This window comes from Apostichopus japonicus, chromosome 4 (assembly GCF_037975245.1).
Source record: "Apostichopus japonicus isolate 1M-3 chromosome 4, ASM3797524v1, whole genome shotgun sequence".
NCBI lineage: Eukaryota > Metazoa > Echinodermata > Holothuroidea > Aspidochirotida > Stichopodidae > Apostichopus > Apostichopus japonicus.
This window is the reverse complement of record NC_092564.1, coordinates 22666296-22693273: the sequence shown is the minus strand read 5'-3', so window position 1 is coordinate 22693273 and position 26978 is coordinate 22666296. Positions and strand designations below refer to the sequence as shown.

At 37.7% G+C, this 26978-nt stretch overlaps 1 protein-coding gene across 1 annotated transcript in view; it reads right to left on the bottom strand.

The window, feature by feature from the left end:
• The window catches only part of LOC139966835 (aspartyl aminopeptidase-like), a 106759-nt gene extending 84623 nt beyond the window's left edge, over window positions 1-22136 (bottom strand). The window contains exons 1-11 of the mRNA XM_071970235.1: window positions 21950-22136; window positions 16274-16361; window positions 15168-15256; window positions 14510-14623; window positions 11170-11295; window positions 10308-10435; window positions 9892-9959; window positions 9036-9166; window positions 7663-7740; window positions 7114-7194; window positions 4743-4894 (exon numbers count right to left, since the gene is read on the bottom strand). Coding sequence (XP_071826336.1) covers window positions 4743-4894; window positions 7114-7194; window positions 7663-7740; window positions 9036-9166; window positions 9892-9959; window positions 10308-10435; window positions 11170-11295; window positions 14510-14623; window positions 15168-15256; window positions 16274-16361; window positions 21950-21967 — 1073 coding nt within the window. The 5' untranslated portion in view covers window positions 21968-22136. The remainder of the gene's footprint in view (window positions 1-4742; window positions 4895-7113; window positions 7195-7662; window positions 7741-9035; window positions 9167-9891; window positions 9960-10307; window positions 10436-11169; window positions 11296-14509; window positions 14624-15167; window positions 15257-16273; window positions 16362-21949) is intronic.
• Window positions 22137-26978: the final 4842 nt, after the last annotated feature.

Genomic DNA, 26978 nt, shown 5'->3' with positions numbered 1-26978 from the left:
ATAAATCAAATACTGGACTGACCTTTAGTACTTGCAAATTTTCGTCCAATATCATTGAACTTTATCTGGCAACTGCAGAGGTGTAGATCCGATATTAATGGGTTGTTCACGTGACAGTCGACGCGGAAAAACAGCTATTGATTGATTCCATGCATGAGAAAGTTGAAAACGCAGCACCCTCTTTTATTGAGGGAAGGTTTCTCCACGCGTTCCCAATGGCTTCCCTAACTCCTCGTTCAAACCACCTCTCTTCACGATCTAGAATGACAACGTCTTTGGGATCAATTTGGTGCCCAGTTGTTTTGGCGTGTGTGTTCACTGCTGAATCCGGTTGATAATCGCTTGAACTTGGGCGGCGATGCTGGTCAACACGGGCTTTTATAGACTGTTTCGTTTCACCAACATATGATTCAGGACAGTCTTGTTGTGCACACTTAATCCCATAAACTAGATTAGATTGTTTGTCTCTGGGGGTCTTACCTACATTTGTGATGTTTTACTTCCTTGACCAAAAATCTCCAAAAAGCCAATGGCTACGAAATGAAAAACAAAAAAGTTAGGGACAGGTTTTACAACTGCTATTAAAACCATTATCAGTGTTGCAACTACAACGTAAATAAAGTAAAAAGTATATCGCACGTAAATAAAATATTCGTTGTTTCGTTAGCTGATATCGAAATATATAATCTGATATGAAAAATAATGTGTAGGCCTAAGAGTAAGTTGGCCTGACGTTTCTATCTTAGCAGGATCGAAATGTAATGCCACATTACTTATAACATATTCTTACACAGGCTCTTTAGTGGATAAGCAGTTTGCTAACAGTTTTATTTTATTATGAAAATAAAACAATCTAGAACGTTTGCTTCAAGTTTTCAATGATTACCATCTGCGCGGTAAAACTTCCGATCGAACGAACGTTGTTTCCAACGATCATACACAGTAAGTCAATGGCGCTTCTCCATTGACTTAACTACATGTGGGAGAAATCACACACTAAAGTCCCATTGACTTTGTCGCGGCGTGTCACTGGAAATCAGACTTGCTTTTAGTCGGTTGCGGTAAGGAGTTTAGTTACTGTTAGCACGTATGGTACATATGCGGCATAGGAAAATAAGTTCATCGGGTTTTTCGTAAAAATACGCGTAATAATGTTTGCCTAATCACAAAATACTGTTATGCAGTAGAACTTCTGAGGAATGTCGCCAAACGTGTTTATGGATTTTTAGGTGTATTTGGAGCCTTGATTTCATCATTTTATACCATTTGTAAAATCTTGGGCGCATTTTCAAACTTAACAGTTCTGAAGCTCAACCGTTCTTCAGCCAGACTAGCCTAATGTACGTAGTTCTCACAATGAACAAAGCCTAATGTTATTGTTTTCACTTTCCAGTTTTCACCTACGGTGAAACGGCCAAAGTGGTTCAAAAGTATACTGATTTGGTGATTATATTTAGTATCTAGACAATTTTTCTTTCTTATCAATCATTTAACATGATGACAGGTGGTTTGTTAGATGCAACAAGCGAAGTAAAAAAATACGTCGTTTCCCTAAGCTTATCGCGGGTATACTGTGTGTTGTTACGCGGGTATACTGCATGATGTTAACTGCCAAAACTGGATAGTGTATCGAACAGCATTTGTACAAACTCGCGCGAGGGACTTACGATACCGTTACACTGTAGATTAGCGCACCTTCCCGGCTATGAATAGCATTGAATCGAATGATCCAAATTTTTTCTCCCGTTGTGGTTGTGGTGTATTAAAAACGCGGAAAATACAATCCTTTATGTGGAACGTAATAATCGGTTCCAACTAATCGGTAGCGCAATGGACTTTGCCGATGCCGATTGTTTACCGATTGTCTGATAATCAGCCCGATGCCGATTGTCTAACCGATTATCGGTCAAACACTAATACTAACAAATCTCTTCTAACTAGAGCACCAAAGGTGCAGTAGCTCATACCAGATTGATCATTTGGACAAGTGTTTCTTAATAAATGAGCCTATTGGATTTGTGTACTTATAGCTGACTATGACTAACTTTAATTAATATCTATTGCTATCTGTAGGGAAAAAGCAGTTGAAGGTTTTCATAGATTGATCCCTACTGACCCCTAGATGACCTTTAACTAAAATAAAAAATACTAAACTGTCAATATGAAACATCTGTCATGGATCAATATCACCCAACTTTCATTAACAGCCATTGGTATCCTTAGAGGCATTTTAGAAGTTTTCAAAAAATGACCCCAAATGACCCCTAGATGAGGTTGACATCAATTTATCAAACATATGTATGATGGTCCACCACCCATGGACCATTGTCTCCAAGTTACATCCAAATCCATTGAACCATGCACAAGAACAAGCAATTTGAAGCATTCACCCTAGACCACTATTGACCCCTTAATGGCCTTTCATCTATAAATCATCAATGCCCTATAGCAACCACCAGTCACAGATGATTATGACTAACTTCCATTCATATCCATTGCTATTTGTAGGAGAAGTATTTTGAAGATTTTTAACAGATTGACCCCTAGATGACCTTTGACCTCAAATGATCATACACACATGATGGTCCACAACCCATGGACCATCTATATCCATTGAACAATGCACAACAACAAGCCATTTGAAGAATTGACCCTAAGATTGACCCTTACCGACCCCTTGATGACCATTGATCTAAAAATCGTAAACACCCTATCGGCACCATCAGTCATATAGTAGATGATTATGACAAACTTTCATTAATATCCATTGCTATTTGTAGGCAAAGAAGTAGTTTCACAAGTGTGAACAGACAGACAGACAGACAGACAGACAGACAGACAGACAGACAGACAGATATACAGATAGACAGATAGACAGATAGACAGATAGACAGATAGACAGATAGACAGATAGACAGATAGACAGATAGACAGATAGACAGATAGACAGATAGACAGATAGACAGATAGACAGATAGACAGATAGACAGATAGACAGATAGACAGATAGACAGATAGACAGATAGACAGATAGACAGATAGACAGATAGACAGATAGACAGATAGACAGATAGACAGATAGACAGATAGATAGATAGATAGATAGATAGATAGATAGATAGATAGATAGATAGATAGATAGATAGATAGATAGATAGATAGATAGATAGATAGATAGATAGATAGATAGATAGATAGATAGATAGATAGATAGATAGATAGATAGATAGATAGATAGATAGATAGATAGATAGATAGATAGATAGATAGATAGATAGATAGATAGATAGATAGATAGATAGATAGATAGATAGATAGATAGATAGATAGATAGATAGATAGATAGATAGATAGATAGATAGATAGATAGATAGATAGATAGATAGATAGATAGATAGATAGATAGATAGATAGATAGATAGATAGATAGATAGATAGATAGATAGATAGATAGATAGATAGATAGATAGATAGATAGATAGATAGATAGATAGATAGATAGATAGATAGATAGATAGATAGATAGATAGATAGATAGATAGATAGATAGATAGATAGATAGATAGATAGATAGATAGATAGATAGATAGATAGATAGATAGATAGATAGATAGATAGATAGATAGATAGATAGATAGATAGATAGATAGATAGATAGATAGATAGATAGATAGATAGATAGATAGATAGATAGATAGATAGATAGATAGATAGATAGATAGATAGATAGATAGATAGATAGATAGATAGATAGATAGATAGATAGATAGATAGATAGATAGATAGATAGATAGATAGATAGATAGATAGATAGATAGATAGATAGATAGATAGATAGATAGATAGATAGATAGATAGATAGATAGATAGATAGATAGATAGATAGATAGATAGATAGATAGATAGATAGATAGATAGATAGATAGATAGATAGATAGATAGATAGATAGATAGATAGATAGATAGATAGATAGATAGATAGATAGATAGATAGATAGATAGATAGATAGATAGATAGATAGATAGATAGATAGATAGATAGATAGATAGATAGATAGATAGATAGATAGATAGATAGATAGATAGATAGATAGATAGATAGATAGATAGATGTACAATAGCTCAACCAGCACTACATGTTGGTATGAGCTACAAAACTAACATACTTACAGACCAGGGGGCTCACGGCCTTGCCCATAATTGAAAATAGGTACCAATATCTGAGTACAGGCTCATATAGGGAGTACCATGAAATACACAGAAATCACTGGCATTATTTAGACCTTCAAGTGGCCCAGAAAACTTTACTGGAATGTCAAATTTCAACAACTAAAAGCCGATGTTCTGGTTATATTGTGCTAAAACTCGAAGCAACCTGGTGTTGAGATTACACACAACACTTTCGCCTCAGACCTTGTTTATTGTGTCAGAAATATTCCTCCAACTAAATATTTAATTGATATATTAATGTTTTCTTATAGCCCACTTTTCTTTTCCTTGATACATATGATGATTAACATATTCCCAAACAAAGGTGCAAAAAGCTTGTTTTGATTTGGATTCATTCTTTAGTGATCTTTTATTTCCAAACATTCCCAATTATTCCTTCTCCTCCTCCCACCTGGACCCATCAGATGTATTGGAAAGGTTTAAAGATTGATGGTATCATATAAAACCAAATCTTACCCCTTCCCACCCCCCCCCCCCACAAAAATGGGGAAAGAGAGGTAAATTTAACTTACACATAGTTAGGGTGTACTGCATGGGCCTGGTCTGCACTGATCAGGAGAGATTTTGGAATTGCTTCTTCAAATTTATTTCCTTCACCAGCTAGTCTCCTCATCAGCCACTCTGTCAATGAAGATCCAGCTCCTTGTGCACTCTCAGATCCAACCTGTTTGTTGTAAAAAAAATGGCATTGGACTGACAGTATTGAACTTATAGCAGTGACTATCCATATACAAAGTTTAAAAAACAAATAATAGTAATAAACAAGATTTGTTATAGATGTATGTATATTTATTATACAAGTACGTTGTACAAGTATGTTATACAAGCATGTTATACAAGCACATTAAACAAGTATGTTATAGCCATTGCACATACACATTCTTGAAAACCAGAAAGTCAAATGACTTAGTGATTCCTTGCCAATATGAGAAGAAACTTTAGATAAAAGCTTTTCCAACGATCTGAATTCCTGAGCAGAGATGGCAAGTTCTGCAGAATTGATTAATTTATACCTATGCAAAGAAGGTTGAAGGTCAAACAAACTTAAATTCTGCATAGTCAGACTTATTCTGACTGTAAACTGTAATTGTCCTTAAATGAACTTTGACCTCAAGAGAAACTGTAGACATGTATTTAGCAAGGGCTATGTACATACCAAGTTTGAAGTTCAAGCAACTTCTGAAGTTATCACATTTCAGATTTCTCAGACTTTGACATCTGTTGAATCAAACAACCTTTGTCCTCCATGAAAAACAATAGGGATCATCTGCTTACCGAGGGCTACCAACATACTAAGTTTAAAGTTAAAGCAACTTCTACTTCTTGAGATATCGTGTTTACAAGGTTTTCAGCGTTTGCCCTCTAGTGACCTAGAATGACCTTTGACCTTCATGAAAAGGATTGAGAACATCTAATCACTAATGGCTACCGACATACCAAATTTGAAGTTCAAGCAACTTTCACTTCTTGAAATATCGTGTTTACAAGGTTTTCAGACCTTGACCTCTCTTAACCTAAAATGACCTTTGACTTCCATTAAAACAATAGGGATCATCTACTTACCAGGTTCAATCTACGAAGCAAGTTTCAAGTTTAGGCAACTTTTGGTTCTTAAGATATCGTGTTTATAAACCAAGGCTTCATATACATACACACACATACATACCCACACACACACCTGCCATCACCATCGCATAGATCCCTTCAGCCTTCCGCAAGGAATCAATAAGGGATGTTAGAAATTGCAAGACAGAAGATAGATTTGTTCATCAAGTCTTAGGCAGGTTAGGACATATAATACAGAAAAGGCTGAAAGCACCAATAGCTATCAAAACATCATAGCATAGGAAACAAATATACCCACTCCAAAGGTGGAACTGTGTGTTGTTACAATAGAAACTACAATACACAGTGAGGTTGTATACCAGCTAACAATTCTACAGATGATCCTGCAAAGAGCAACTGGTAAGGATCAATGGTACATGGAGTGACAGCACATTGCAGTTAAAATGTCCTGGGAAGAGCACTCCACAGGTATGAAAACGTACCAACACTGGTGGGTCATGTGACATGCTACCAGGTGCTACTTACATATTATTTTAACTCTTTGTCACTTTGAAGAGATGAGCGTTCCGTAGACAACAGAAAACCACTATAAACGGACACTTACGGTAAATTTGAGAATAATTGCTTAGGTTTGGATGCTAACGTTGTTGAGATTTTCTTTCCATCTCATATATAGCTTGATCTGCATGGACCCTGACTACTACTATGAGAACATCTACTGTCAGATCAGTCTTATAGATTGCTTATGGCGGTCACTCCTAGCATATCATATGCACTTGTTTGCATCCAAACATTGCAAGGAGCCTTGTGTTGCTAAGGAATGACGAATCCTGTCATCTGCTTCTGGTGTATATGTAAATTTGTGTACAGTCCTGATATTAAAGCTGTATGTGTTCCAGCTGCAGTCCGATTGTTTGAAAGAGTTAACAAAAGTGAAATTGGAAAAATGTACCACTTAGCTAGATTACATCTGTTAATGTAGCTCAAAGGAAGGTGGTAGTTATGAGATCATGACATTAGTTGTAAAATATACTTTAAGGAGTACTATAAGGGTTGAGTGCTACAAGGGAGCATGTCACGTGACCCTCCATGGTTGGTACATTTTTTTGCGCATCTCCACATTGACATAGTCGGTCCAGGATAATGTATATATGCCTATGTAACAGCAGAGAGTAGCAGAGCACTAAAATATGACCAAAACACTCAATACTTTATTTCTGGAAAGGTAGACAAAGTTTATTTTGAAGATAAAGAGTAATTCTGCCTTTGGTAACTCAAGAATCTTTCTTGCTTGGAATAAATCCTTCAAAGACCCACCTCTTCATTGTCAAATAGGAGCATCATCCGTACATTGGGATCTATTTCAAAGGAACCATCTTTACAGGACTGGATTAACCCCTGTATATGAAAACAAGAGTTTAAGAGAGATTAAACATGCACAATATATTTACAATGGTTCCTGCTTAAAACATTACACTTAAGCATCTGGTAATGGTCCTCTCCATGAAAGCACACAGCCAGCAATTCATGTGTGTTTGCCATATCAATGTTCGTTTATAACTTCCCAATCATTTTATTGCCGATGATTGAATACCAGACACCAAAACATCAAGCAAGTCTAAACTTGTGGTAATTTAACCACACTAATGATAGCCACATCTAACTACACTAATGATAGCAACAACTTACCACACTAAATGATAGCCACAACTTACATTGCTATACCATTGAGTCCTAGGTTACTCACTCTTAAATTGTTATTATGAGACAGATCTAATACCTAAAAAAGTAAAAATTACATCCTTTAGAAACAGCACTTTTGATGGAAGAGGCAATGTCATGGAAGAATCTGGAAGAATGTTTTACCGTTAAGGCACAAAAGCAGTTGACTTGGTTGTCGAGTCTAGGTGAGAATATGAATTCATCCAGAGCCCCACCAATGGTCTGAAATGGAAAGATGTCACCAGTTAGCACAAATATGACAACATGGCCCCAAGAAAGTACAACAAAGTGTTAGTTCTCCCAAAAATTCTCTATAAATGTATTAAATGGAGATTCTTTCATTCATACTTTCTTTGCATGCTATGTTATACTTTTCTGTGAAGGATTTACCCTTCTTTTATCATTTCAACAGATAACAGCGTAATAATTAACAAATGTTGTTAAGAGTCTTACCATACAACATACATAAGAACACTGATTTATCAAGTGGGTATCCTATTACAATAATTCACTTTGACCATAACAATTTTTGTACAATCTTATCCTCAAAGAAAACTGTAAGGCTCATTGCAGCTGTGATGTTTTCATGGCCTTCAAATCATACTGTACTTAACAGTCTCTAGCCATACTAATATATTACCAAGAAAACAGCCCAACCGACTTTGTTTTTGCACTCAAACTTTCATAACAATGTAAACTTTCTTAGGTAAGATTTTCAAGATGGTATATGTTCCACCACAGAGACACACACAAGATAAGAAGTGACACAGGCATGTGTGTTGGATACTTGCTGGACTATCACACATTGTGGTAAAGAATATGTAAGAGTATTCCCATATTACTATCTTGTAGACTTATGTCTTTATCACAGTAAGTTCATCGCTTCTAAATTGGTTGGTTGTGATGCAAATTTGTCAGGAATTGGTAAATGAGTCAAACCTAACAAATTCTTTAGTTTTGAGCTATTCACTCTTCCTTCACACTAACACAGGACAAATTTTGTGTTGTATTAAGGTTGTTAATTAAGTACCAAGATAGACAACCTTTGATTTCCAGGTCCACCCCTAGACCCCCTCCCTTGCACCTCCCTTACACCCTTGCTTTGGCAGAAAGTCTCCTTAATTTAGCTCTGTGTCATCACATTCACAACAATTTCATGAAATTGCACAGATTCACACCATTTGTATTAGTATATATGTCTGCTACTTGTTTCAGCATCTGATTTTATCAATATGTAACTGCTTGGCTCACATGTATTCACTGAGCACAAGAGTACTTTAGGTGTTCATATAGTCAATGCATTACAAACTAAACAGTTGCAAATACCCTTTAAACTAGAAAAACAAAGTCAACAAGATTAAGAGAAAGGAAGGGCAGCTGATAGAGAAGACGACACTCAACTGTCACATTTCTCCTCATCATTCATATTTTTCATTTCAATTATTCTTTTTTTCCTCAGTGTACGAAAACTTCAAATAGTGACAAAGTAATACTATTCTCTACTCGTAAATACTCACAGCTGGCTGTGTGTCTGTCAGACAAAGCTCAAAGTCCATTATCTGTTCCGGCTTACATTCAAGTTCATCACACAACAGTTTCACAAATAAGGGATGATGTTTGATTTCCTGCAGGTGGGTAACATTATTATACAAGAGAGTGTAAAATAAAAAACAGTACAAACAGCATATATTTATTTCCAAACAATAAAACTTTAAGATCTAGGGTAACAAGTAATTCCTATGGTTCAGGGATCCATGCATGGGTGCTTGTGTCTGTTATGGTATTTAAGTTGTAACATGGCTTTGGCTCCACAGCTGCCTTTTTCCTGGTTTGGTTTCTTAAATTACTCAAGGTTGGTTTAAGAGTGATTAGGGAGAAGTGTGCAATGGCAATACAGGACTGTTCTTGTCCATATTCTGTTAATGATTACTAAAGTAGAGTCTACATATTGCGTTCAATATTAGCATGCTGGACAGAGCATGTACATGCCATTACTCAGTCATGACTGACATTGCCAGGTTTCAAAGTTCTTGATGAATGGATGGAAAACCTGGGTCAAATTGTCTAAAGACAAGGTACCTGGCTTAATTGCACCTTCTAGTGACTGAGTTTTTATGGGGGAAGGAAAGGGGAGGGGGAGGAGGAGGGGGAGGGGGTGGGTGTCAAACCAATATGGATTTGATCATAATCATGTACTATAAGCTACCACAGGAGGCCACTTCAAAAATAGTGATGAACCAAGGATCAGTTTCCTCCTCTATGGCCAGTGAAATCAGTTAAGCGTTAACAATCACAGGTGCAACGTTCACATACCATGAATCCATATATGCAAGGAAAAATCTGTGAAATGGTTTTGTAACTTACAGCTTGTGATAGTGTTTCCGTTGTACCTGCTGGTTTTTTCTAATTCCTGCTGAGCAGCGATGGCGATGATGGGGACCCTGAGAGAATAATAACAACTTTCAGCAACCGTTCCACAAATTCTCATTTGGTGCTCCATAAAAAAATCTAACTCTACGTTGGGCATGACTTTAAATCGGAACAACTTTTCGTGAAAGTGCAGTTTGTCAATTTTTAGTAAATTTTGTAGCATTCTAATAGTTGATGACAATCCTATTAACTTTCCAACATCCTGTAATGATCTTTGCTGCTGAGCAAATTTTCCGGATGAGTGAAAGTTTAATTTCTGGTTGAGAAAAACTCAGAGCCTCACAGGAACCACTTCTGCTCCTTATCGTTATTTTTTTAGATCCAAAATCACAGAATGAAGATGTAAGAGATTTACTCACATTTCAGTTTCCTTGTTTGGTGCAAACTTTGTATTGTATTCACGAAACAGATGAATGGCAATGTTTGGTACTCTAAGGATCGGTTTCTTCACATGCACAAGACGGTGGGTGATATGATTGTTTTCATCCTTTATAAAGAGAAAGTGAGCATTAAAGGTAAATGTTAAACAAATAGGGATCTGTGGAGCTGCAGATCTACTCCCAAAATATGGTTTTATGACTGATATGATATCATTACTCTGCACAAACATCCATTATTTATACACCCACTAAGTTTTAAAGAGCATGGGCCTTATGGTTAAAGGGTTTGCAACACACCTTTTTCAACTCATGACCTTTGCCAATTGATGTTAATAAACACATTGAAAGTCATTATTTACTACATGAGTGTGATGCTGTCAGCCACTTTCTGTCATAGAATGTTCATAATAGCCAAACGAATAATTTTGTATTCCCTTGAAGAAGACATGGGAATCTGTACAATAGTGTGTGATGTCTTGACTTGTAAACACTATACATCAAAAAGTATCAGGTACTTTAACTAAATACATAGTATATTAATTAACCTAAGTGAGTACAACCTTTCATGGCTGTGGATGCTTGTATGAGATCAAGGCTGTTAACACAAAAGCTCAATAGTAAAGAGTGGATGAACTTTATGTTGTGCTGTGGATCCAAAACTTTAATAGAACTTTGTGACGTATTGTCACAAAAATGTGGCCCTGCTCTTAACGGCAAAAGCTTTGTTTTGGTTACAATGAAGTTTAACCTTTTGACTTTTTCATCCACATTATGCCCCCCCCCCCACTCCCTCACCATTGTATTGCAATGCATCATGTTGCACTAATGTTTAAAAGCTTACCTTGAGAAGAACTCTGCCTGCTATGGTAAGGTCTCTATCAAACCAGGTGTGCCAGATACCACCCCCATAACACTCTACTCCAACTGAAAGGTAACCACTCTTTGTCTTCTTGGAATTTGGTTTCACCTAGAGAAACAACAAAAAAACAGGTAGAGTACCAATTGCTTCTACTCAGTCTGTAAATAGCTTTGGTAATAAGAATGGTTTCAACATCTACTTAACATGTGAGCCTGTGCACAAATACACATAACTTGGTAATCACAGGAAGTCAATTGGCAATAAGAATCTTAGAGACAGTATACATGATCCACCCATCCAGAATATTTTCACAAATTTTCATTAAAAACATTTCATATTTTGTCTTCTTGCAAAAAAGTTTGCTACGAAGTGAAGAGGTTTGTTTACAAGTGACAAAAACTTCAGGCTCTGATAGCAAAAATATCTACATGGTCATGATACGGAAAATTGATGGTGCCATGATATGCTTTTGTCAGCTATCCAGTGATGGGTAGCGTTCAGCTATGTGAGAACTTCTATCTAGACTTAGTGACCACATTGCTTTTTGTGACTTAGTGTGTAAGTCAATGGGGCTTTTAATGGGTGTATGCTACCTAAAGCTTGGACTGTCAGTGTGCATATTTAGACACTCACCTCTAAGCTTAGACTGTCAGTGTGCATATTTAGGCACCCACCTCAGAGCTTAGACTGTCAGTGTGCATATTTAGACACTCACCTCTAAGCTTGGACTGTCAGTGTGTTTACATTTAGACACTCAGCTCAGAGCTTAGACTGTCAGTGTGCATATTTAGACACTCACCTCTGCGCTTAGACTGTCAGTGTGCATATTTAGACACTCACCTCTAAGCTTAGACTGTCAGTGTGCATATTTAGACACTCACCTCTAAGCTTAGACTGTCAGTGTGCATATTTAGACACTCACCTCTCAGCTTAGACTGTCAGTGTGTATATTTAGACACTCACCTCTAAGCTTAGACTGTCAGTGTCCATATTTAGACACTCACCTCTAAGCTTAGACTGTCAGTGTGCATATTTAGACACTCACCTCTAAGCTTAGACTGTCAGTGTGCATATTTAGACACTCACCTCTAAGCTTTGACTGTCAGTGTGCATATTTAGACACTCACCTCAGAGCTAAGACTGTCAGTGTGCATATTTAGACACTCACCTCTGAGCTTAGACTGTCAGTGTGTGCACATTAGACACTCACCTCTGAGCTTAGACTGCCAGTGTGCATATTTAGACACTCACCTCTGAGCTTAGACTGTCAGTGTGTATATTTAGACACTCACCTCAGAGCTTAGACTGTCATTGTGCATATTTAGACACTCACCTCTAAGCTTAGACTGTCAGTGTCCATATTAAGACACTCACCTGTAAGCTTAGACTGTCAGTGTGTGTACATTTAGACACTCACCTCTAAGCCTAGACTGTCAGTGTCCATATTTAGACACTCACCTCTAAGCCTAGACTGTCAGTGTGCTTATTTAGACACTTACCTCTAAACCTAGACTGTCAGTGTGCATATTTAGACACTCACCTCTAAGCCTAGACTGTCAGTGTGCATATTTAGACACTCACCTCTAAGCTTAGACTGTCAGTGTGCATATTTAGACACTCACCTCTAAGCTTGGACTGTCAGTGTGTTTACATTTAGACACTCACCTCAGAGCTTAGACTGTCAGTGTGTATATTTAGACACTCACCTCTAAGCTTAGACTGTCAGTGTGCATTTTTAGACACTCACCTCTGAGCTTAGACTGCCAGTGTGTGCACATTAGACACTCACCTCTGCGCTTAGACTGTCAGTGTGCATATTTAGACACTCACCTCTAAGCTTTGACTGTCAGTGTGCATATTTAGACTCTCACCTATAAGCTTAGACTGTCAGTGTGCATATTTAGACACTCACCTCAGAGCTAAGACTGTCAGTGTGCATATTTAGACACTCACCTCTGAGCTTAGACTGTCAGTGTGTGCACATTAGACACTCACCTCTGAGCTTAGACTGTCAGTGTGCATATTTAGACACTCACCTCTGAGCTTAGACTGTCAGTGTGTGCACATTAGACACTCACCTCTGAGCTTAGACTGTCAGTGTCCATATTTAGACACTCACCTGTAAGCTTAGACTGTCAGTGTGTGTACATTTAGACACTCACCTCTAAGCCTAGACTGTCAGTGTCCATATTTAGATACTCACCTCTCAGCCTAGACTGTTAGTGTGCTTATTTAGACACTTACCTCTAAACCTAGACTGTCAGTGTGCATATTTAGACACTCACCTCTAAGCCTAGACTGTCAGTGTGCATATTTAGACACTCACCTCTAAACTTAGACTGTCAGTGTGCATATTTAGACACTCACCTCTAAGCTTGGACTGTCAGTGTGTTTACATTTAGACACTCACCTCAGAGCTTAGACTGTCAGTGTTCATATTTAGACACTCACCTGTAAGCTTAGACTGTCAGTGTGCATTTTTAGACACTCACCTCTGAGCTTAGACTGTCAGTGTGTGCACATTAGACACTCACCTCTAAGCTTAGACTGTCAGTGTGCATATTTAGACACTCACCTCTAAGCTTAGACTGTCAGTGTGCATATTTAGACACTCAACTCTAAGCTTAGACTGTCAGTGTGCATATTTAGACACTCACCTCTAAGCTTAGATTCTCAGTGTGCATATTTAGGCACTCACCTCTAACCTAAGACTCTCAGTGTGCATATTTAGACACTCACCTCTAAGCTTAGACTGTCAGTGTGTGTACATTTAGACACTCACCTCTAAGCTTAGACTGTCAGTGTGCACATTTAGACACTCACCTCTCATCTTAGACTGTCAGTGTGTGTAGTTATATACAATCACCTCTCATCTTAGACTGTGTAGTTATATACACTCACCTCTCATCTTAGACTGTCAGTGTGTGCACTTATAGGACACTCACCTCTAAGCTTAGACTGTCAGTGTGCATATTTAGACACTCACCTCTAAGCTTAGACTGTCAGTGTGCATAGTTAGGCACTCACCTCTAACCTAAGACTCTCAGTGTGCACATTTAGACACTCACCTCTAAGCTCAGACTGTCAGTGTGCATATTTAGCACTCACCTCTAAGTTTAGACTGTCAGTGTGCACATTTAGACACTCACCGCTCATCTTAGACTGTCAGTGTGTGTAGTTATATACACTCACCTCTCATCTTAGACTGTCAGTGTGTGTAGTTATATACACTCACCTCTCATCTTAGACTGTCAGTGTGTGTAGTTATATACACTCACCTCTCATCTTAGACTGTCAGTGTGTGCACTTATAGGACACTCACCTTTAAGCATGGACTGTCAGTGTGTGCACCTACGATACTGAAACCGTTTCCTGGCTTGTACTGGCCTCCAACAGCAAATGCAACAATACTGGACTGGTTTCGAGTCACAAAGTACTGATAAAAGAAACATTACAATTTGCAAAATCAGTAATAGCAAGTGACAAATATGTAACTTCCCCACTTTCTCCAATATGAAAATTTACTTCAAAAGGTTCATTTGAACTACACTGCTGTGGAATACTTCACCCCAGAATATTTAAATGTTCCAATCCACGACACTAGTACAGAGTAAGTTGGATGCAACCATCGTTTCTCTATGTGGAAATATTCTACCTTTTGACAATCCTACAGCTCTCCTTTTTCAGGTTAAAGAAGGAATATAATGCTTGTTACCAACAGATGAGGCTTCTTACTTGTACAGTACATACTGTTTGATTCTGTGGTGAGAAATTTGTTTCATCTTTAGTAATAATTAAAGCTTATGCATATTAATTATGTCCAACACAGGTTAGATTTTTCTATAAAGAATAACTTAATAATAAATTCTTCCTCACTGTATGACTACATCTTATTTTGAGTTTATGAGCTTTTCAATACACAGTGTCAGGAACTTACTGTACATATAACACCAAATGCCAGTATAACTCTACTCATGTACCTTCTGGAATGGTTTTATGTTCCATGAATCTCTCTCCTTGAGTTCCACAAAGCCGGCGTCACAAAGACTTTTACGACATTCAGCCACCACTGTTGGAATTTACATATAAAATACACTTGTGTCAGAGCATGTTATGATTGCAACAGGTTTTCCAAAACATACATCATGGACAACATGGCCTAACATCATCATTTTAGTGAGCACACATATGACCCCCTACAAACATCCCTACTGTATTAACTTACAAGTACAGTAGTCAAGGTTGTATTCAATGAGTCAAGAAGATGCAAGAAAACTTCGAAGAAATGGATAAGGGAGTTTACAACATCAAATCATCTATAAAGGGGTATGATGACTATTACAGCTACAGTTTCTCTTGAAGTGACATTTTGTTAGATCTTTACGGATGCTCTATATTAATGTATTCCAGAACCTGCAGTTGATTAATAATGTTGTCAAACATGCTACCTCCAGGGTTGGAAGATTTATTCCTTTGAGCACTAAAATATATTTAGAAGTACTACTGTAGTATAATAGAAATAATGGTCTGACATGATTTGTTTTATTTCTGAGCATGTTTATCAACAACAACAAAAATGAGAAGGAACAAGCAAGGTCTGGAAACACTGCATTCCTGGTTAATTTACACTTTATAACCAGCTCTAGATGAGCAGAGTATCAAGAATCACTCTGAGGGTAAATGACGGTCAAATGAAGACCACTTCTGTAAGAACAAAATTCATTGCAACAGGGGAATGGACAACACTTCTACAGTAGCTTAGTTTTGACAAGTGTGGAATAACTACTTATACTGTTAAGACCAGCCATCCATAAGGAACCTCTGTGCAATTAGTGACTTTATAATGAATCCAATGATATGTAAACTTCTGCTAAACAGTTTTGTGATGTTTTCAATCTCCTGTCAGACAGCTCAAGCTGACATAAAGGTTGTTCCGCAAACAACGAGTTTTAGCAGTGATCATGTAATCATGATAACCTTCTGAGCTCTTAATGTTGTTGAACAGACCAATTCAGCAATTTTATTTTTTGAAAAATTCGTCTTGTACTGTACCCTGGTCATCCATACCAGTTGTAACGATACTTACCATGGTAAGGAGACGGTGCACTGTTCACAAAATGCAAAAAGCTTTCAGCAGCTCCTTGTAAGGTTGCCTTTGGAACAGTCTTCAGAGTCTATAAAAAATATCACATGTGATGAGATTTGTTGGTTCATCTTTAAATAACAACCATGAAACATTTCTACTGACTGCCTCAGCCTTAAAATGCACATGTACATAAGGGCAGGTCCAAGCTATTTGCACTGTGACGTACGGGACATTTCAGACACTTAAATGTGTCTAAAAGTTATAAAAAATCTATTTTCCAGAAACTTTGTCGGGTTTTCATATTTGTTATTGCTGCTACTGTATTACAAACTCATGAAAATTTCCTACACTTGCTTTAATTAGGTCCCATCTTAATTAATGTACAGTGTGACGTACGGGACCAGAGAAATTTGTGTTTTTTTTACTAAAGAGCAAAGCTGAAATCGCTCTGAAATTAGGAGGGCAGTGATCAAGCTGTTATAACTAGTGAATAGCCTAACCTTCCAAGGGCTAAGCTGTAACATATAAGAAAAAAATATGAAGCCATTCCAGTTCAGTGATTACACAAATGAAAATTGTCCTGTGACGTACGGGACATGTGACGTACGGGACAATTTGTCCAAATAAAAATTGACTATGAAAACTCATATTTTTATTTCTGAATATACCATAACAAGCTGAATTCTACATAAAAACATTAATTTGGATATGCCCGAACAATGTCATTGGTAATTTAATGCCATATTTCCTTCTTTCTGGGATTGAAAAGAGCAGTCACTGTACTTGTGAGTTCATTCCACTACCTAAAACATGGAATGCATAAAGTATAAATCTACTCTACACATTCATCAAATACTCATAACATCAATTCTAGCTTTGTTAGACCACAAATGATTCAAGATGCAAAGTTTTGGTGCAAAACTGTTTTGGTATATTCAGTACAACAGTGTATCATACTCCCCAACTATTGACCCTGAAGTTGAAATATGATCCATCCCATTCAAAACATACCAAAATGTCCACAGTAACGTCCACATAATGTCCATCTATGAAACTAGTACAAGAAAGAAAACTCTAAACCTAATACTGGTTACCAGACCAAATACTCATAACATCAATTCTAGCTTTGTTAGACCACAAATGATTCAAGATGCAAAGTTTTGATGCAAAACTGTTTTGGTATATTCTGTACAACACTGTATGATACACTCCCCAACTATTGACCCTGAAGTTGAAATATGATCCATCCCATTCAAAACATACCAAAATGTCCACAGTAACGTCCACATAATGTCCATCTATGAAACTAGTACAAGAAAGAAAACTCTAAACCTAATACTGGTTACCAGACCAAATACTAATAACATCAATTCTAGCTTTGTTAGACCACAAATGATTCAAGATGCAAAGTTTTGATGCAAAACTGTTTCGGTATATACTGTACAACACTGTATCATAATCATACGCCCCACTATTGACCCTGAAGTTGAAATATGATCCATCCCATTCAAAACATACCAAAATGTCCACAGTAACGTCCACATAATGTCCATCTATGAAACTAGTACAAGAAAGAAAACTCTATAGACCTAACACTGGTTACCAGACCAAATACTCATAACATCAATTCTAGCTTTGTTAGACCAAAAATGATTCAAGATGCAAAGTTTTGATGCAAAACTGTTTTGGTATATATACTGTACAACACTGTATCATACTCCCCACTATTGACCCTGAAGTTGAAATATGATCCATCCCATTCAAAACATATCAAAATCTCCACAGTAACGCCAACGTAATGTCCATCTATGACACTAGTACAACAAAGAAAACTCTATAGACCTAATACTGATTATTGAACAAACTTATGAGTGATTGTCCTCTGCAAAAATTGGGCGAGCGAAACTAAAGTGTAATCTAAAAAACTCAACATTCTTGAAGTCGTCCTCATTCAATGTCAATGTTGAATAGCATTGTTGATGATTCTGTATCCCACACACACACACACATATGACTTCCCGATAGCTTATTGAACAACACCTGGGCTGTTGGTGGTCATCGGTCAATAGTTTATTTGAAGCCATGATGTGCTCTTCAGGCATGCAGGGATTATTAGTTGCAACTACCATCTTTCAACAAAATAAATTTGTAAGCATTGGAAGGTTTCCAGTAGAGGTCCCCATTGGAGCCCATGCATGTTTATTATGTATAAATACAGGGTTTCCCCACACTATGTCCCGTACGTCACATTTTGTCCCGTACGTCACATTTTTAATTTTGATAATTAGATTTGCTGTGAATATTATTTCAAATTTTTTGGGATGGATTTTGTTGAACAATGTTCTTAATTAGAACTTTACAGAATATCACCCAAAAAAAATTGTTCGTCCATATCAAAACTTGAAAAAAGTGCTGAAAATTGTGACCTACGGGACATCAGTATTTGGACACTAGCTAATTAGCATATTTAATTGATGTTTAATTGATAATTAAACATAATATGTCAAAATTATTGGAAGGAAGGGTGTATCATGTCCCACATAACTTATATTCAATAAGTTCATATTGCTGGCAGGGAAATAGGATTCCAAATGTCCCGTACGTCACACTGCAATTTGAATTTATGCGAATTAGCCGGCTGTAATTGTTCGAATAGGCAAAACAATTAAAAAAAATTATGAAAATCTGAAACTTCAATAATTCAGCTTGAACATGACACCACATTTAGGGTGCTTCAGTCAAGTTTAAAATTTGGCTTCTAGGGATACAATAGCTTGGACCTGCCCATAAATATCTAGGAATATATATTTGTGATATGATATAGTCGAATCGCTAACATTCAAAATATAAAAATGTGTTTCTTTGGAGTAAAAAGATAATGGACATGAGAACTGAATAACCCAAGAGTAACCAAATGATAATGCCCAGAGTATAGCTGTGTGTATTCTACATTTCAAAATGTTCATTTAAGCACAGAGGAGTCATTTAAGGCCATGAGAATGAAGGTTGTAGATCTGGGTCCACTTCCAGCATGCCAAAGCCTCCCTCCAAAAATTTGTATTCTTTGTAAAACAATTCATTATTTACATGAATAGGTCCATATATGCCAGTTCCACATCAATTAACAGCACTACTCACATAGTACCCATAGTATTCACCAAACCAAATTTGCCTTTTAGAAGTGGGTGATACAGCTTTACCCAATTGCTATTTCTAATCTGCCAACATCCGACAACATTTAATTAGGATTTAAAATCTTGGAAAATACCTCCAAAAAATAAGGAGCCTCATTTCATTTGAAAAATGTTTGCATGCCAATATAAAAGCTTCTTTCTTATGACCTACAGTAATGTCATGTTGTCTGCTTGAAGAAACAATCCTGTATGGTATTTCATAGTGTAATGAAAATCAATACAGCAGACATTACAGATTATCCTTTTGGCAAACGGAATGTCTGAGTGTGGAAAATTCCATCGGGTTCCTGAGGTTCTTTGTATTGCAAAGGAGTTAGGTCTAGGTACAGTGGTTCTTCTCACCGACGAAACTATTCCACGCAGAGAATGGCCTTTACAGTAGGTAGAATCACTACAGTTTTCAAAAGTAGCGATGGGAAAGTGTGAAGTGTTGAGGTACAGGTTTGATATAAAATACTTGAAAGACTGGTCACAAAATTGTGTATAGTAAAGAGAGTGCCGGATAAGCCTAATTACAGATTTTTCTTTGAACATATCTTCCTTTTGTCACAGTGTCCTAAATTGTTTGATTTGATGTAAAGTCCATATGATTCAACACGGGGGAGTGTAAATTTATGTGCTCACACAATGTGCTGTTTCAATGTATAGTTATGTAGTGTGCGTCATTTAAAGTTGCAGTGCTACTGTACTGTGCTTGTTTGTGCATGCTGCGTGAGTGTTAAATTTGCTGTTTTCTGACAAATTCGTTAGATCTGTCTTTGTCAAGTATATGAGTTTAGTCGATATGAAGAATGCGTACAAGCAAAAAGTGTTTTCCGGTGTAAAGCCTAAGATTTAATATTGGTTGTGTATTTATTAAAGGGTGTGAACACTCGCGCAAAGAGAAACATCTAATGCGGGTAATCTGACCCAGTTTCCAATGAGGTGTAACAGAAGTGTTAGACACCACCATCGATTAGGGATGCACCGGATATCCGGTCCGGCCGGACTATCCGGCCGGATAGTGAGCAATTATCCGGTTCCGGTTCCGGCCGGATATTTTTTTAAATCCGGCCGTTTTTTTTGCAAAATCTGGCCGGATCTTTTTCAACATCTGGCATAAATTATTCCTTAAAAAGGTGGTGGTATTAACTTAAATCAATGTAAACTATTTCCAAAAATTAATAAAAAGGATTCAAAGTAAGGAAAAATTAGGTTTAACATGTTTAATTTAATTTTCTCAATGGGACCTAAGATTTGCTCCTTGTTTCTTACTTCTACTTCTTATTAATGATTTTCTTTTGTGTAATGAAAATATCCGGTTCCGGCCGGATTTTATCCGGCCAGATTTCATGTACTATCCGGCAAAATCTGGTTCCGGCCGGATACAAAAAGTTGGATCCAGTGCATCCCTACCATCGATCCCAGAAAATAAACACACACAGCTTGCTACCATCGGTAATTAGACATTAGTGTACAGTAAGCTTAGTACATACAGCTGCGGTCAATACCCACAGTACAGTGTACAAACAATAAAGCGATGGACATCTCAGGTCCAGCTAAAGATAACAAGGTATCACATTTCATTGCTGTACTGTCTGCATTTTGTAGCGACACAAACAAAACGTCACTTGCAGGCAACGGAAAGTTAACTTTTTCAGATGGCCGCACACGGTTTGGGGCGAGTGTTCAATGCCTTTAATATAACGTTGTATATTTGATGATTGTTGTATCATTATTTCCCTGTATGATTTGGATTTATGTTTAGTTTAGTTTAGTAGAAAAAAAGGATCAGGAGGGACATTCAGACGAGATTACAATGCTTAAAGTGCTTGTCCAAAGCATTCATAAACCCATTGACACTACTTGCAAGTACAACTTTCTCAGGCAAACCATTCCACTCATGCACAACCCTATTAGAAAAAAAGTTATGCCGAATATTAATCCTACTATGCGACTTTTGGAGTTTAAGACAATGACCTCTAGTACAACTACTGTTAGCAAACATGAAAAAGTCGGTAAAGGATAAATTGTCGAAACCATACACAATCTTGAAAACCTGGATCAAGTCCCCACGTAACCTCCTAAGCTCCAGTGTGGTGAGATTCAATGTGTTTATTGATTAAATTTACTTATCCATTCATTGATTTCCTGGTTGTTTAAATATAAACTTATGTTTTGTTTTAATTTGTTTAGTTACCAGATGGTAGCAGATTGTGGCAGATTATAGAAGACCACAGCAAATATATGCCACGATTAGGGTGTGCATCACCATTCCCCTCGAAAGGGAACAGCACTACGCCTGATCTTATCCAAAAGGCCGATAAAGCTTATAAATGCATACCGACCCCAGCCAATGGAAGCAAGGTATAAAAATCTTGGCCTTCACCGCGATGGGGGAAAAAATCGCGCCTAGGCCTACAGTAGGACAGGAGTTAGTCAGTGCTCAGGCTACAGTCAGCCTATAGGGTAGCCTAAGTCAGTAGTAAATACGGCTACTCACCGAGACAGTGGATGCCATAATCGATCACTTCCCTTCACTCTTCTCTACTTTTCTAAATGATAACTACCGATTATAATGACGCATTAGGTTGCTACTTTTTGTCAACTTCGGTTCTCGATCGAAGACCAAGGTTTCTTGGACCTATGTCATCGATGTGTAGAGTTTGGCTGTTTACTCCTATGGAACGCCAAAACCGAAATAAAAAGCAGAACAAAATAATGTAAACCTAAGTCAATATGTGAATTCAAAGTGGCGATATGCAAGTATCCACATAATGACTAACGCAGTTCGTGAGTCCTTATGTGGCGATATGCGGAATCCACATAAGGACTAACGAATATTGTCGGTTTTGGCGCGTAGAAAAAAAAATAGTTGCAGCAAAAATCACTGGAGCAAAAGTCGCGGAATTTTCCGTGGATTTGGGATTTGTGAACTTGGATAAAGGGATTTGTTTCTTGTTCTTCACTTGGTTTCGATATAACTTTATTCGTCATAGCTGCACTACAGTGATGTCGTTTGAGAAAGTGGTCAGCTGCTGGAGTATATACTCTCGTTCGTCGGATGGGGATGTTAAATGGCGTTCCAGGGATCAGGAATGGGAGCGAATTGTAGCGGCGTAATTTGACACCGCTACTGTTAAGTTCCGTCAACTGTTAGCGCCCTTAATTACCCTTGTGGTATCGCTAGTTCGAACTTACACCACTTCGACTTCAGGTGCGTAGCCAAGGGGGGCGAAGGGGGCAGCCGAACCCCCCCCCCCTTGAGCATATTTTTTTTAATGTTTTTATGATATCGCTAGTATTTTCAAAAGAGAAAATGCGAAGATGCAACTAACAAGGCCTGGGAAGTGCCATTTCCAGCGATTTGGGAGGCATTTTCAGCCAAAATTTTCTTGTACGCTTCGCGCCAACATGGTGGCCCTACGCTTAGATAGTTTGCAATGCCGAATCTACAGTTTCGCCCCTCCCTTGGCAAATTCCTGGCTACGCGCCTGTTCGACTTCGACCACTCGACATGACGAGCTACCAACGACGTTAATCGCCAGCTACATTAATCGCCTTATTATTACTTTCGATCGGATAATTCTCATCAACTTGGCAACCGTTGTCTTTCTTCTCCAAAAAGCTAAGTGCTACGTGAACCTATAGATACAGTGCAATTGAACGCGAATTGCTTGCCATTATCTAACGCTTAAAATTTCAGCTAAACATAAGAGGGACGACAATTCACGATTTTCACGGATCACAAACCCCTCACTTATGCACTGAGCACGAACTCTGATAAGTATTTCCCTAACTTTGTATTCACATAATGACTTAGGTTTTTTATAATTTTTTTGTCGGTTTTGGCGTCCCATACGAAAAGGGCACGGCAAAAATGCCATTGGTAGTTTCCAATTCTGAAGGGCATGAGGGCAAATGGAAGGTTATGATGGCAAAACTGAGTCTGAGTAAGGGCACCGACGGCATGTATATGTTAAATGCCATTTTTACGTCATTTTATGAGCATAGAAGTGTCTTATCAGGCCGTTTCGTTATGAATAACTAAAAAGTACAAGTATCAAAATACAAATGGTTATTTTTCATTTCTAACGAAATTTAATTTTCAGTTTTATTTACAAATCAATTCCGTTTGTTTCGTTCGCTTCATGGCATAGTGAACCTGAAATGCCGAAAACTTGTAATCTTCACGTGGTTGATAATTAGTTTAAAGGCGGTGCAAAGCAGCTTTTACATTGAAAGTCCCGTAAGTACATATAAGTATCAATCACCCCTTCCCTTACCTGGTATGAGCCGTATGACATCATTCTAGGGCTGCGACCGTGTAGCAAATGCATTGAACGTTCAATCAAAAAAATTGTGATCGTTTAGCAATTTATCGCGATTGACGTCAAGCCACCGAACAGACGACGAAAACCCCAGAACCCATCAGTTGAAATATAAAAACACAAGTTGGCTTTACGTGTGTGGATAAAATTAATCACCACCGAAAATCGAAAGTTGCTTTAATTACTCATGCGATCCTTTAGCGATTAATCGCTACAAGCTTAAAATTGACTGAAGCAAGTCCAATTTTCACGCGACAGAGTCAATGGGATTTTACTGTGTGATTTCCATCGCACATAGTTAACTCAATGGAGAGGTCCCATTGACTTACTGTGGAAGTAAAAAAAAAACGTCGAGTAGTAAAGTCCTTGCAAAGAAAGCCTAAAAAGCGATCTCAACGACATTTATGTTTGTACTGTATGTCTAATAGATACGGGTGGCCGCCAAAACTTGTGAGAAAGTAAAAAAAAGTGCTACTGCATTGGATGAATCAAACAAAATCTCCGCAAGAGTTTTTGGTTACTCTATAGTGCATCTGAGTGTACTACGCAATGACGCAATGTACAGAGAACCGACGGCAAAACATAAAGGGCATGACGACAAACTTTTGCCATCGGAGAGGTGTATTTTTTAGGGGAACCACGGCAAACAGCAAGAACATGACGGCTTTTTGACGTCGGTGCCGCCGTCGGTTATGTCAAGCAGGCTGCATAAGGACTTATGAATATTGTCAGTATTGGCGGTCATTATTTGGAAGTGTTAGGATCGCATCATAAATAAATCTTAGTCACTACGTGGAGGTGCTATTAGTGCCATATAAGGACTTAAATTGTTCTTGGTCATTATGTAGCGATAACTTTGTTTTCACATAAATGACTAAGGTTTATATAATTTGTTCTGCATTAATGTCGGTTTGGCGTTCCATACTACTCTGCTATCAACCTAGATAGTGCATTTGATTATCATACATGCATATGGTGGGCCATCAGTCTCAAATCGTGGGGAATCGACTTATACCGATTTAAATCGACATATACCAATTTCCTTCGACTTATTCCAGCAGCCTAAATTGACTTCTACCGATTTAAATCTACATATACCAGTTTAATTCTACATATCATCGATTTAAATCGACATATACCAATTTAATTCGACATATCATCGATTTAAATCGACGACATATACCAATTTAAATCGATGATAAGTAAAATAAATCGGTATATGTCAATTTAAATCGACATATACCAGTTTTAGTCGATGATATGTCGAACTAAATCGGTATATGTCAGTTTAAGTCGACATATACCAATTAAATTCGACTTAAATTAATTCGACATTTACCGATTTAAATCCACTATACCTACTTAAATCGATGATATGTAAAATAAATCGGTATATGTCAATTTCAATCGACATCTACCAGTAAATCGATGATATGTCGAATGAAATCGGTAGAAGTAAATTTCTTTGGACTTATACCAGTTTTTAGCAACTCAAATTGACATATACCTATTTAAATCGACACTAGTATCATCGATTTAGCTCATTAACATATTCCAAATCCCGATTTCGGTGATGATTGACATGTGAAGATACATTACGTGCAGTCACCTGACAAGGTCCTACGTAGGCCTACGTGCAGTAAGCTGCATTGCACAGAATCCAACGATAGCGCTACTACTATTCTGTTGGGAACTCATTGGCATTTTCGTATACGTCATAACAATGAACCGCTGTTCTGCATTTTCACTTTAATTGATCTAGCTGCATCTGAGAAACAAAACAAAATATGAAAAAATGTCGGGTTTGTCATCTGTAATTGGTAAGAGGTGAATAATATAATGATTCATGCATAACCGTTTTGTGAGCCCGCTTCGGTCAACTTGAACTCGAACAGTGGTCCGTAGAGACCAACAGAAATTTCGGTTAAGCTCTATGAGTCATACACATTGGTCGTATTTATTGAGGCTTTTTAGTGTACATTTTAAGTAGAAGTTAGAAGTGTGTAAATTCTATACATGCTGCACACAATGCTGTGTTACACTCGAAACCTACAAAACTAACAACATGAAACGAGATCCATTCGAAGCTTATTTCTTTGTATTTTAGAAAATTGATTTGCCAATGGTATCATCACATGTTAACTCAAGTAATATGGTGTCGTCCAGTGATTCTTCAAAAATGCGCTACAGTGTTACGTACCGTGCAGGTAAATATCATACTGAACCGGTGTATCTATAACGTCCCATCAACTATTCATGGCTTCCGAGTCCCAGGCCAACTTGTGCGTACTGGGAACTGCATTAAATTGACCATGTCCCTGCGTCTGTAGAAAGACGGTTTGAAGCATGTAAGACAGGACTTAATGCCATCAGTCCGGGTCCAGACCCGGCAAGTCACATTCCTCTAGATTATAACACCCCCTAAATTCAGCCATGCCGGTCGTTGCCAGCGTGGCACCGTAGAATCGCCTCTCTCAGTTTGCCATATGGTGTTCCAGTGAAATCTAGTCTCGGGTCGACAAACAGCTCTTATATCTTTACCTATTGAAAATATCATCGAGTCTTAGTTGTCATCGAAATATTTGGGGCTAATGTCAAGAGCTAGGACCTCAACAAAATCAGTACTGAAAACTTTCAGGATGCTAGAATTTTGTGTTCAATACCGATCTATAACGTTAAAGGCATTGGAGACTCGCCCCAAACCGCATGCCGCGCACTGAAAAAGTAGCAACGGAAATTTATAACTTTCCGTTGCTTGCAAGTGAAGTTTTCTTCTTGTCGCTACAAAATGCAGACAGTAATGAAACGTGATACCTTGTTATCTTTTATCTAGACCTGAGATGTCCGATCGCTGCTATGTACACTGCGTTGTGAGTATTGACCGTATAGCTGTATGTATTGACTGTAGACTGTGCACAGCACTAGTGTCTAATTACCGACGGTGGCAATTAAGCTGTGTGTATTTTCTGGGATCGATGCTTGTGCCTAACACTTCTGTTACACCTCATTCGAACTAGGTCAGATTACCGGCATGAGACGTTACTTTGTGCGCGAGTCTTCACACCCTTTAATCAGTCAATCAAATCAGTCACTCATAAAGCCTACTTTCTAAATGCTTAACTGAAAAAGCTAAATGGCAATGAGCTTCTAAACAAGTATAGTCGGTCATTCTAGACGTACTGAACAACTGGCATGAGACAA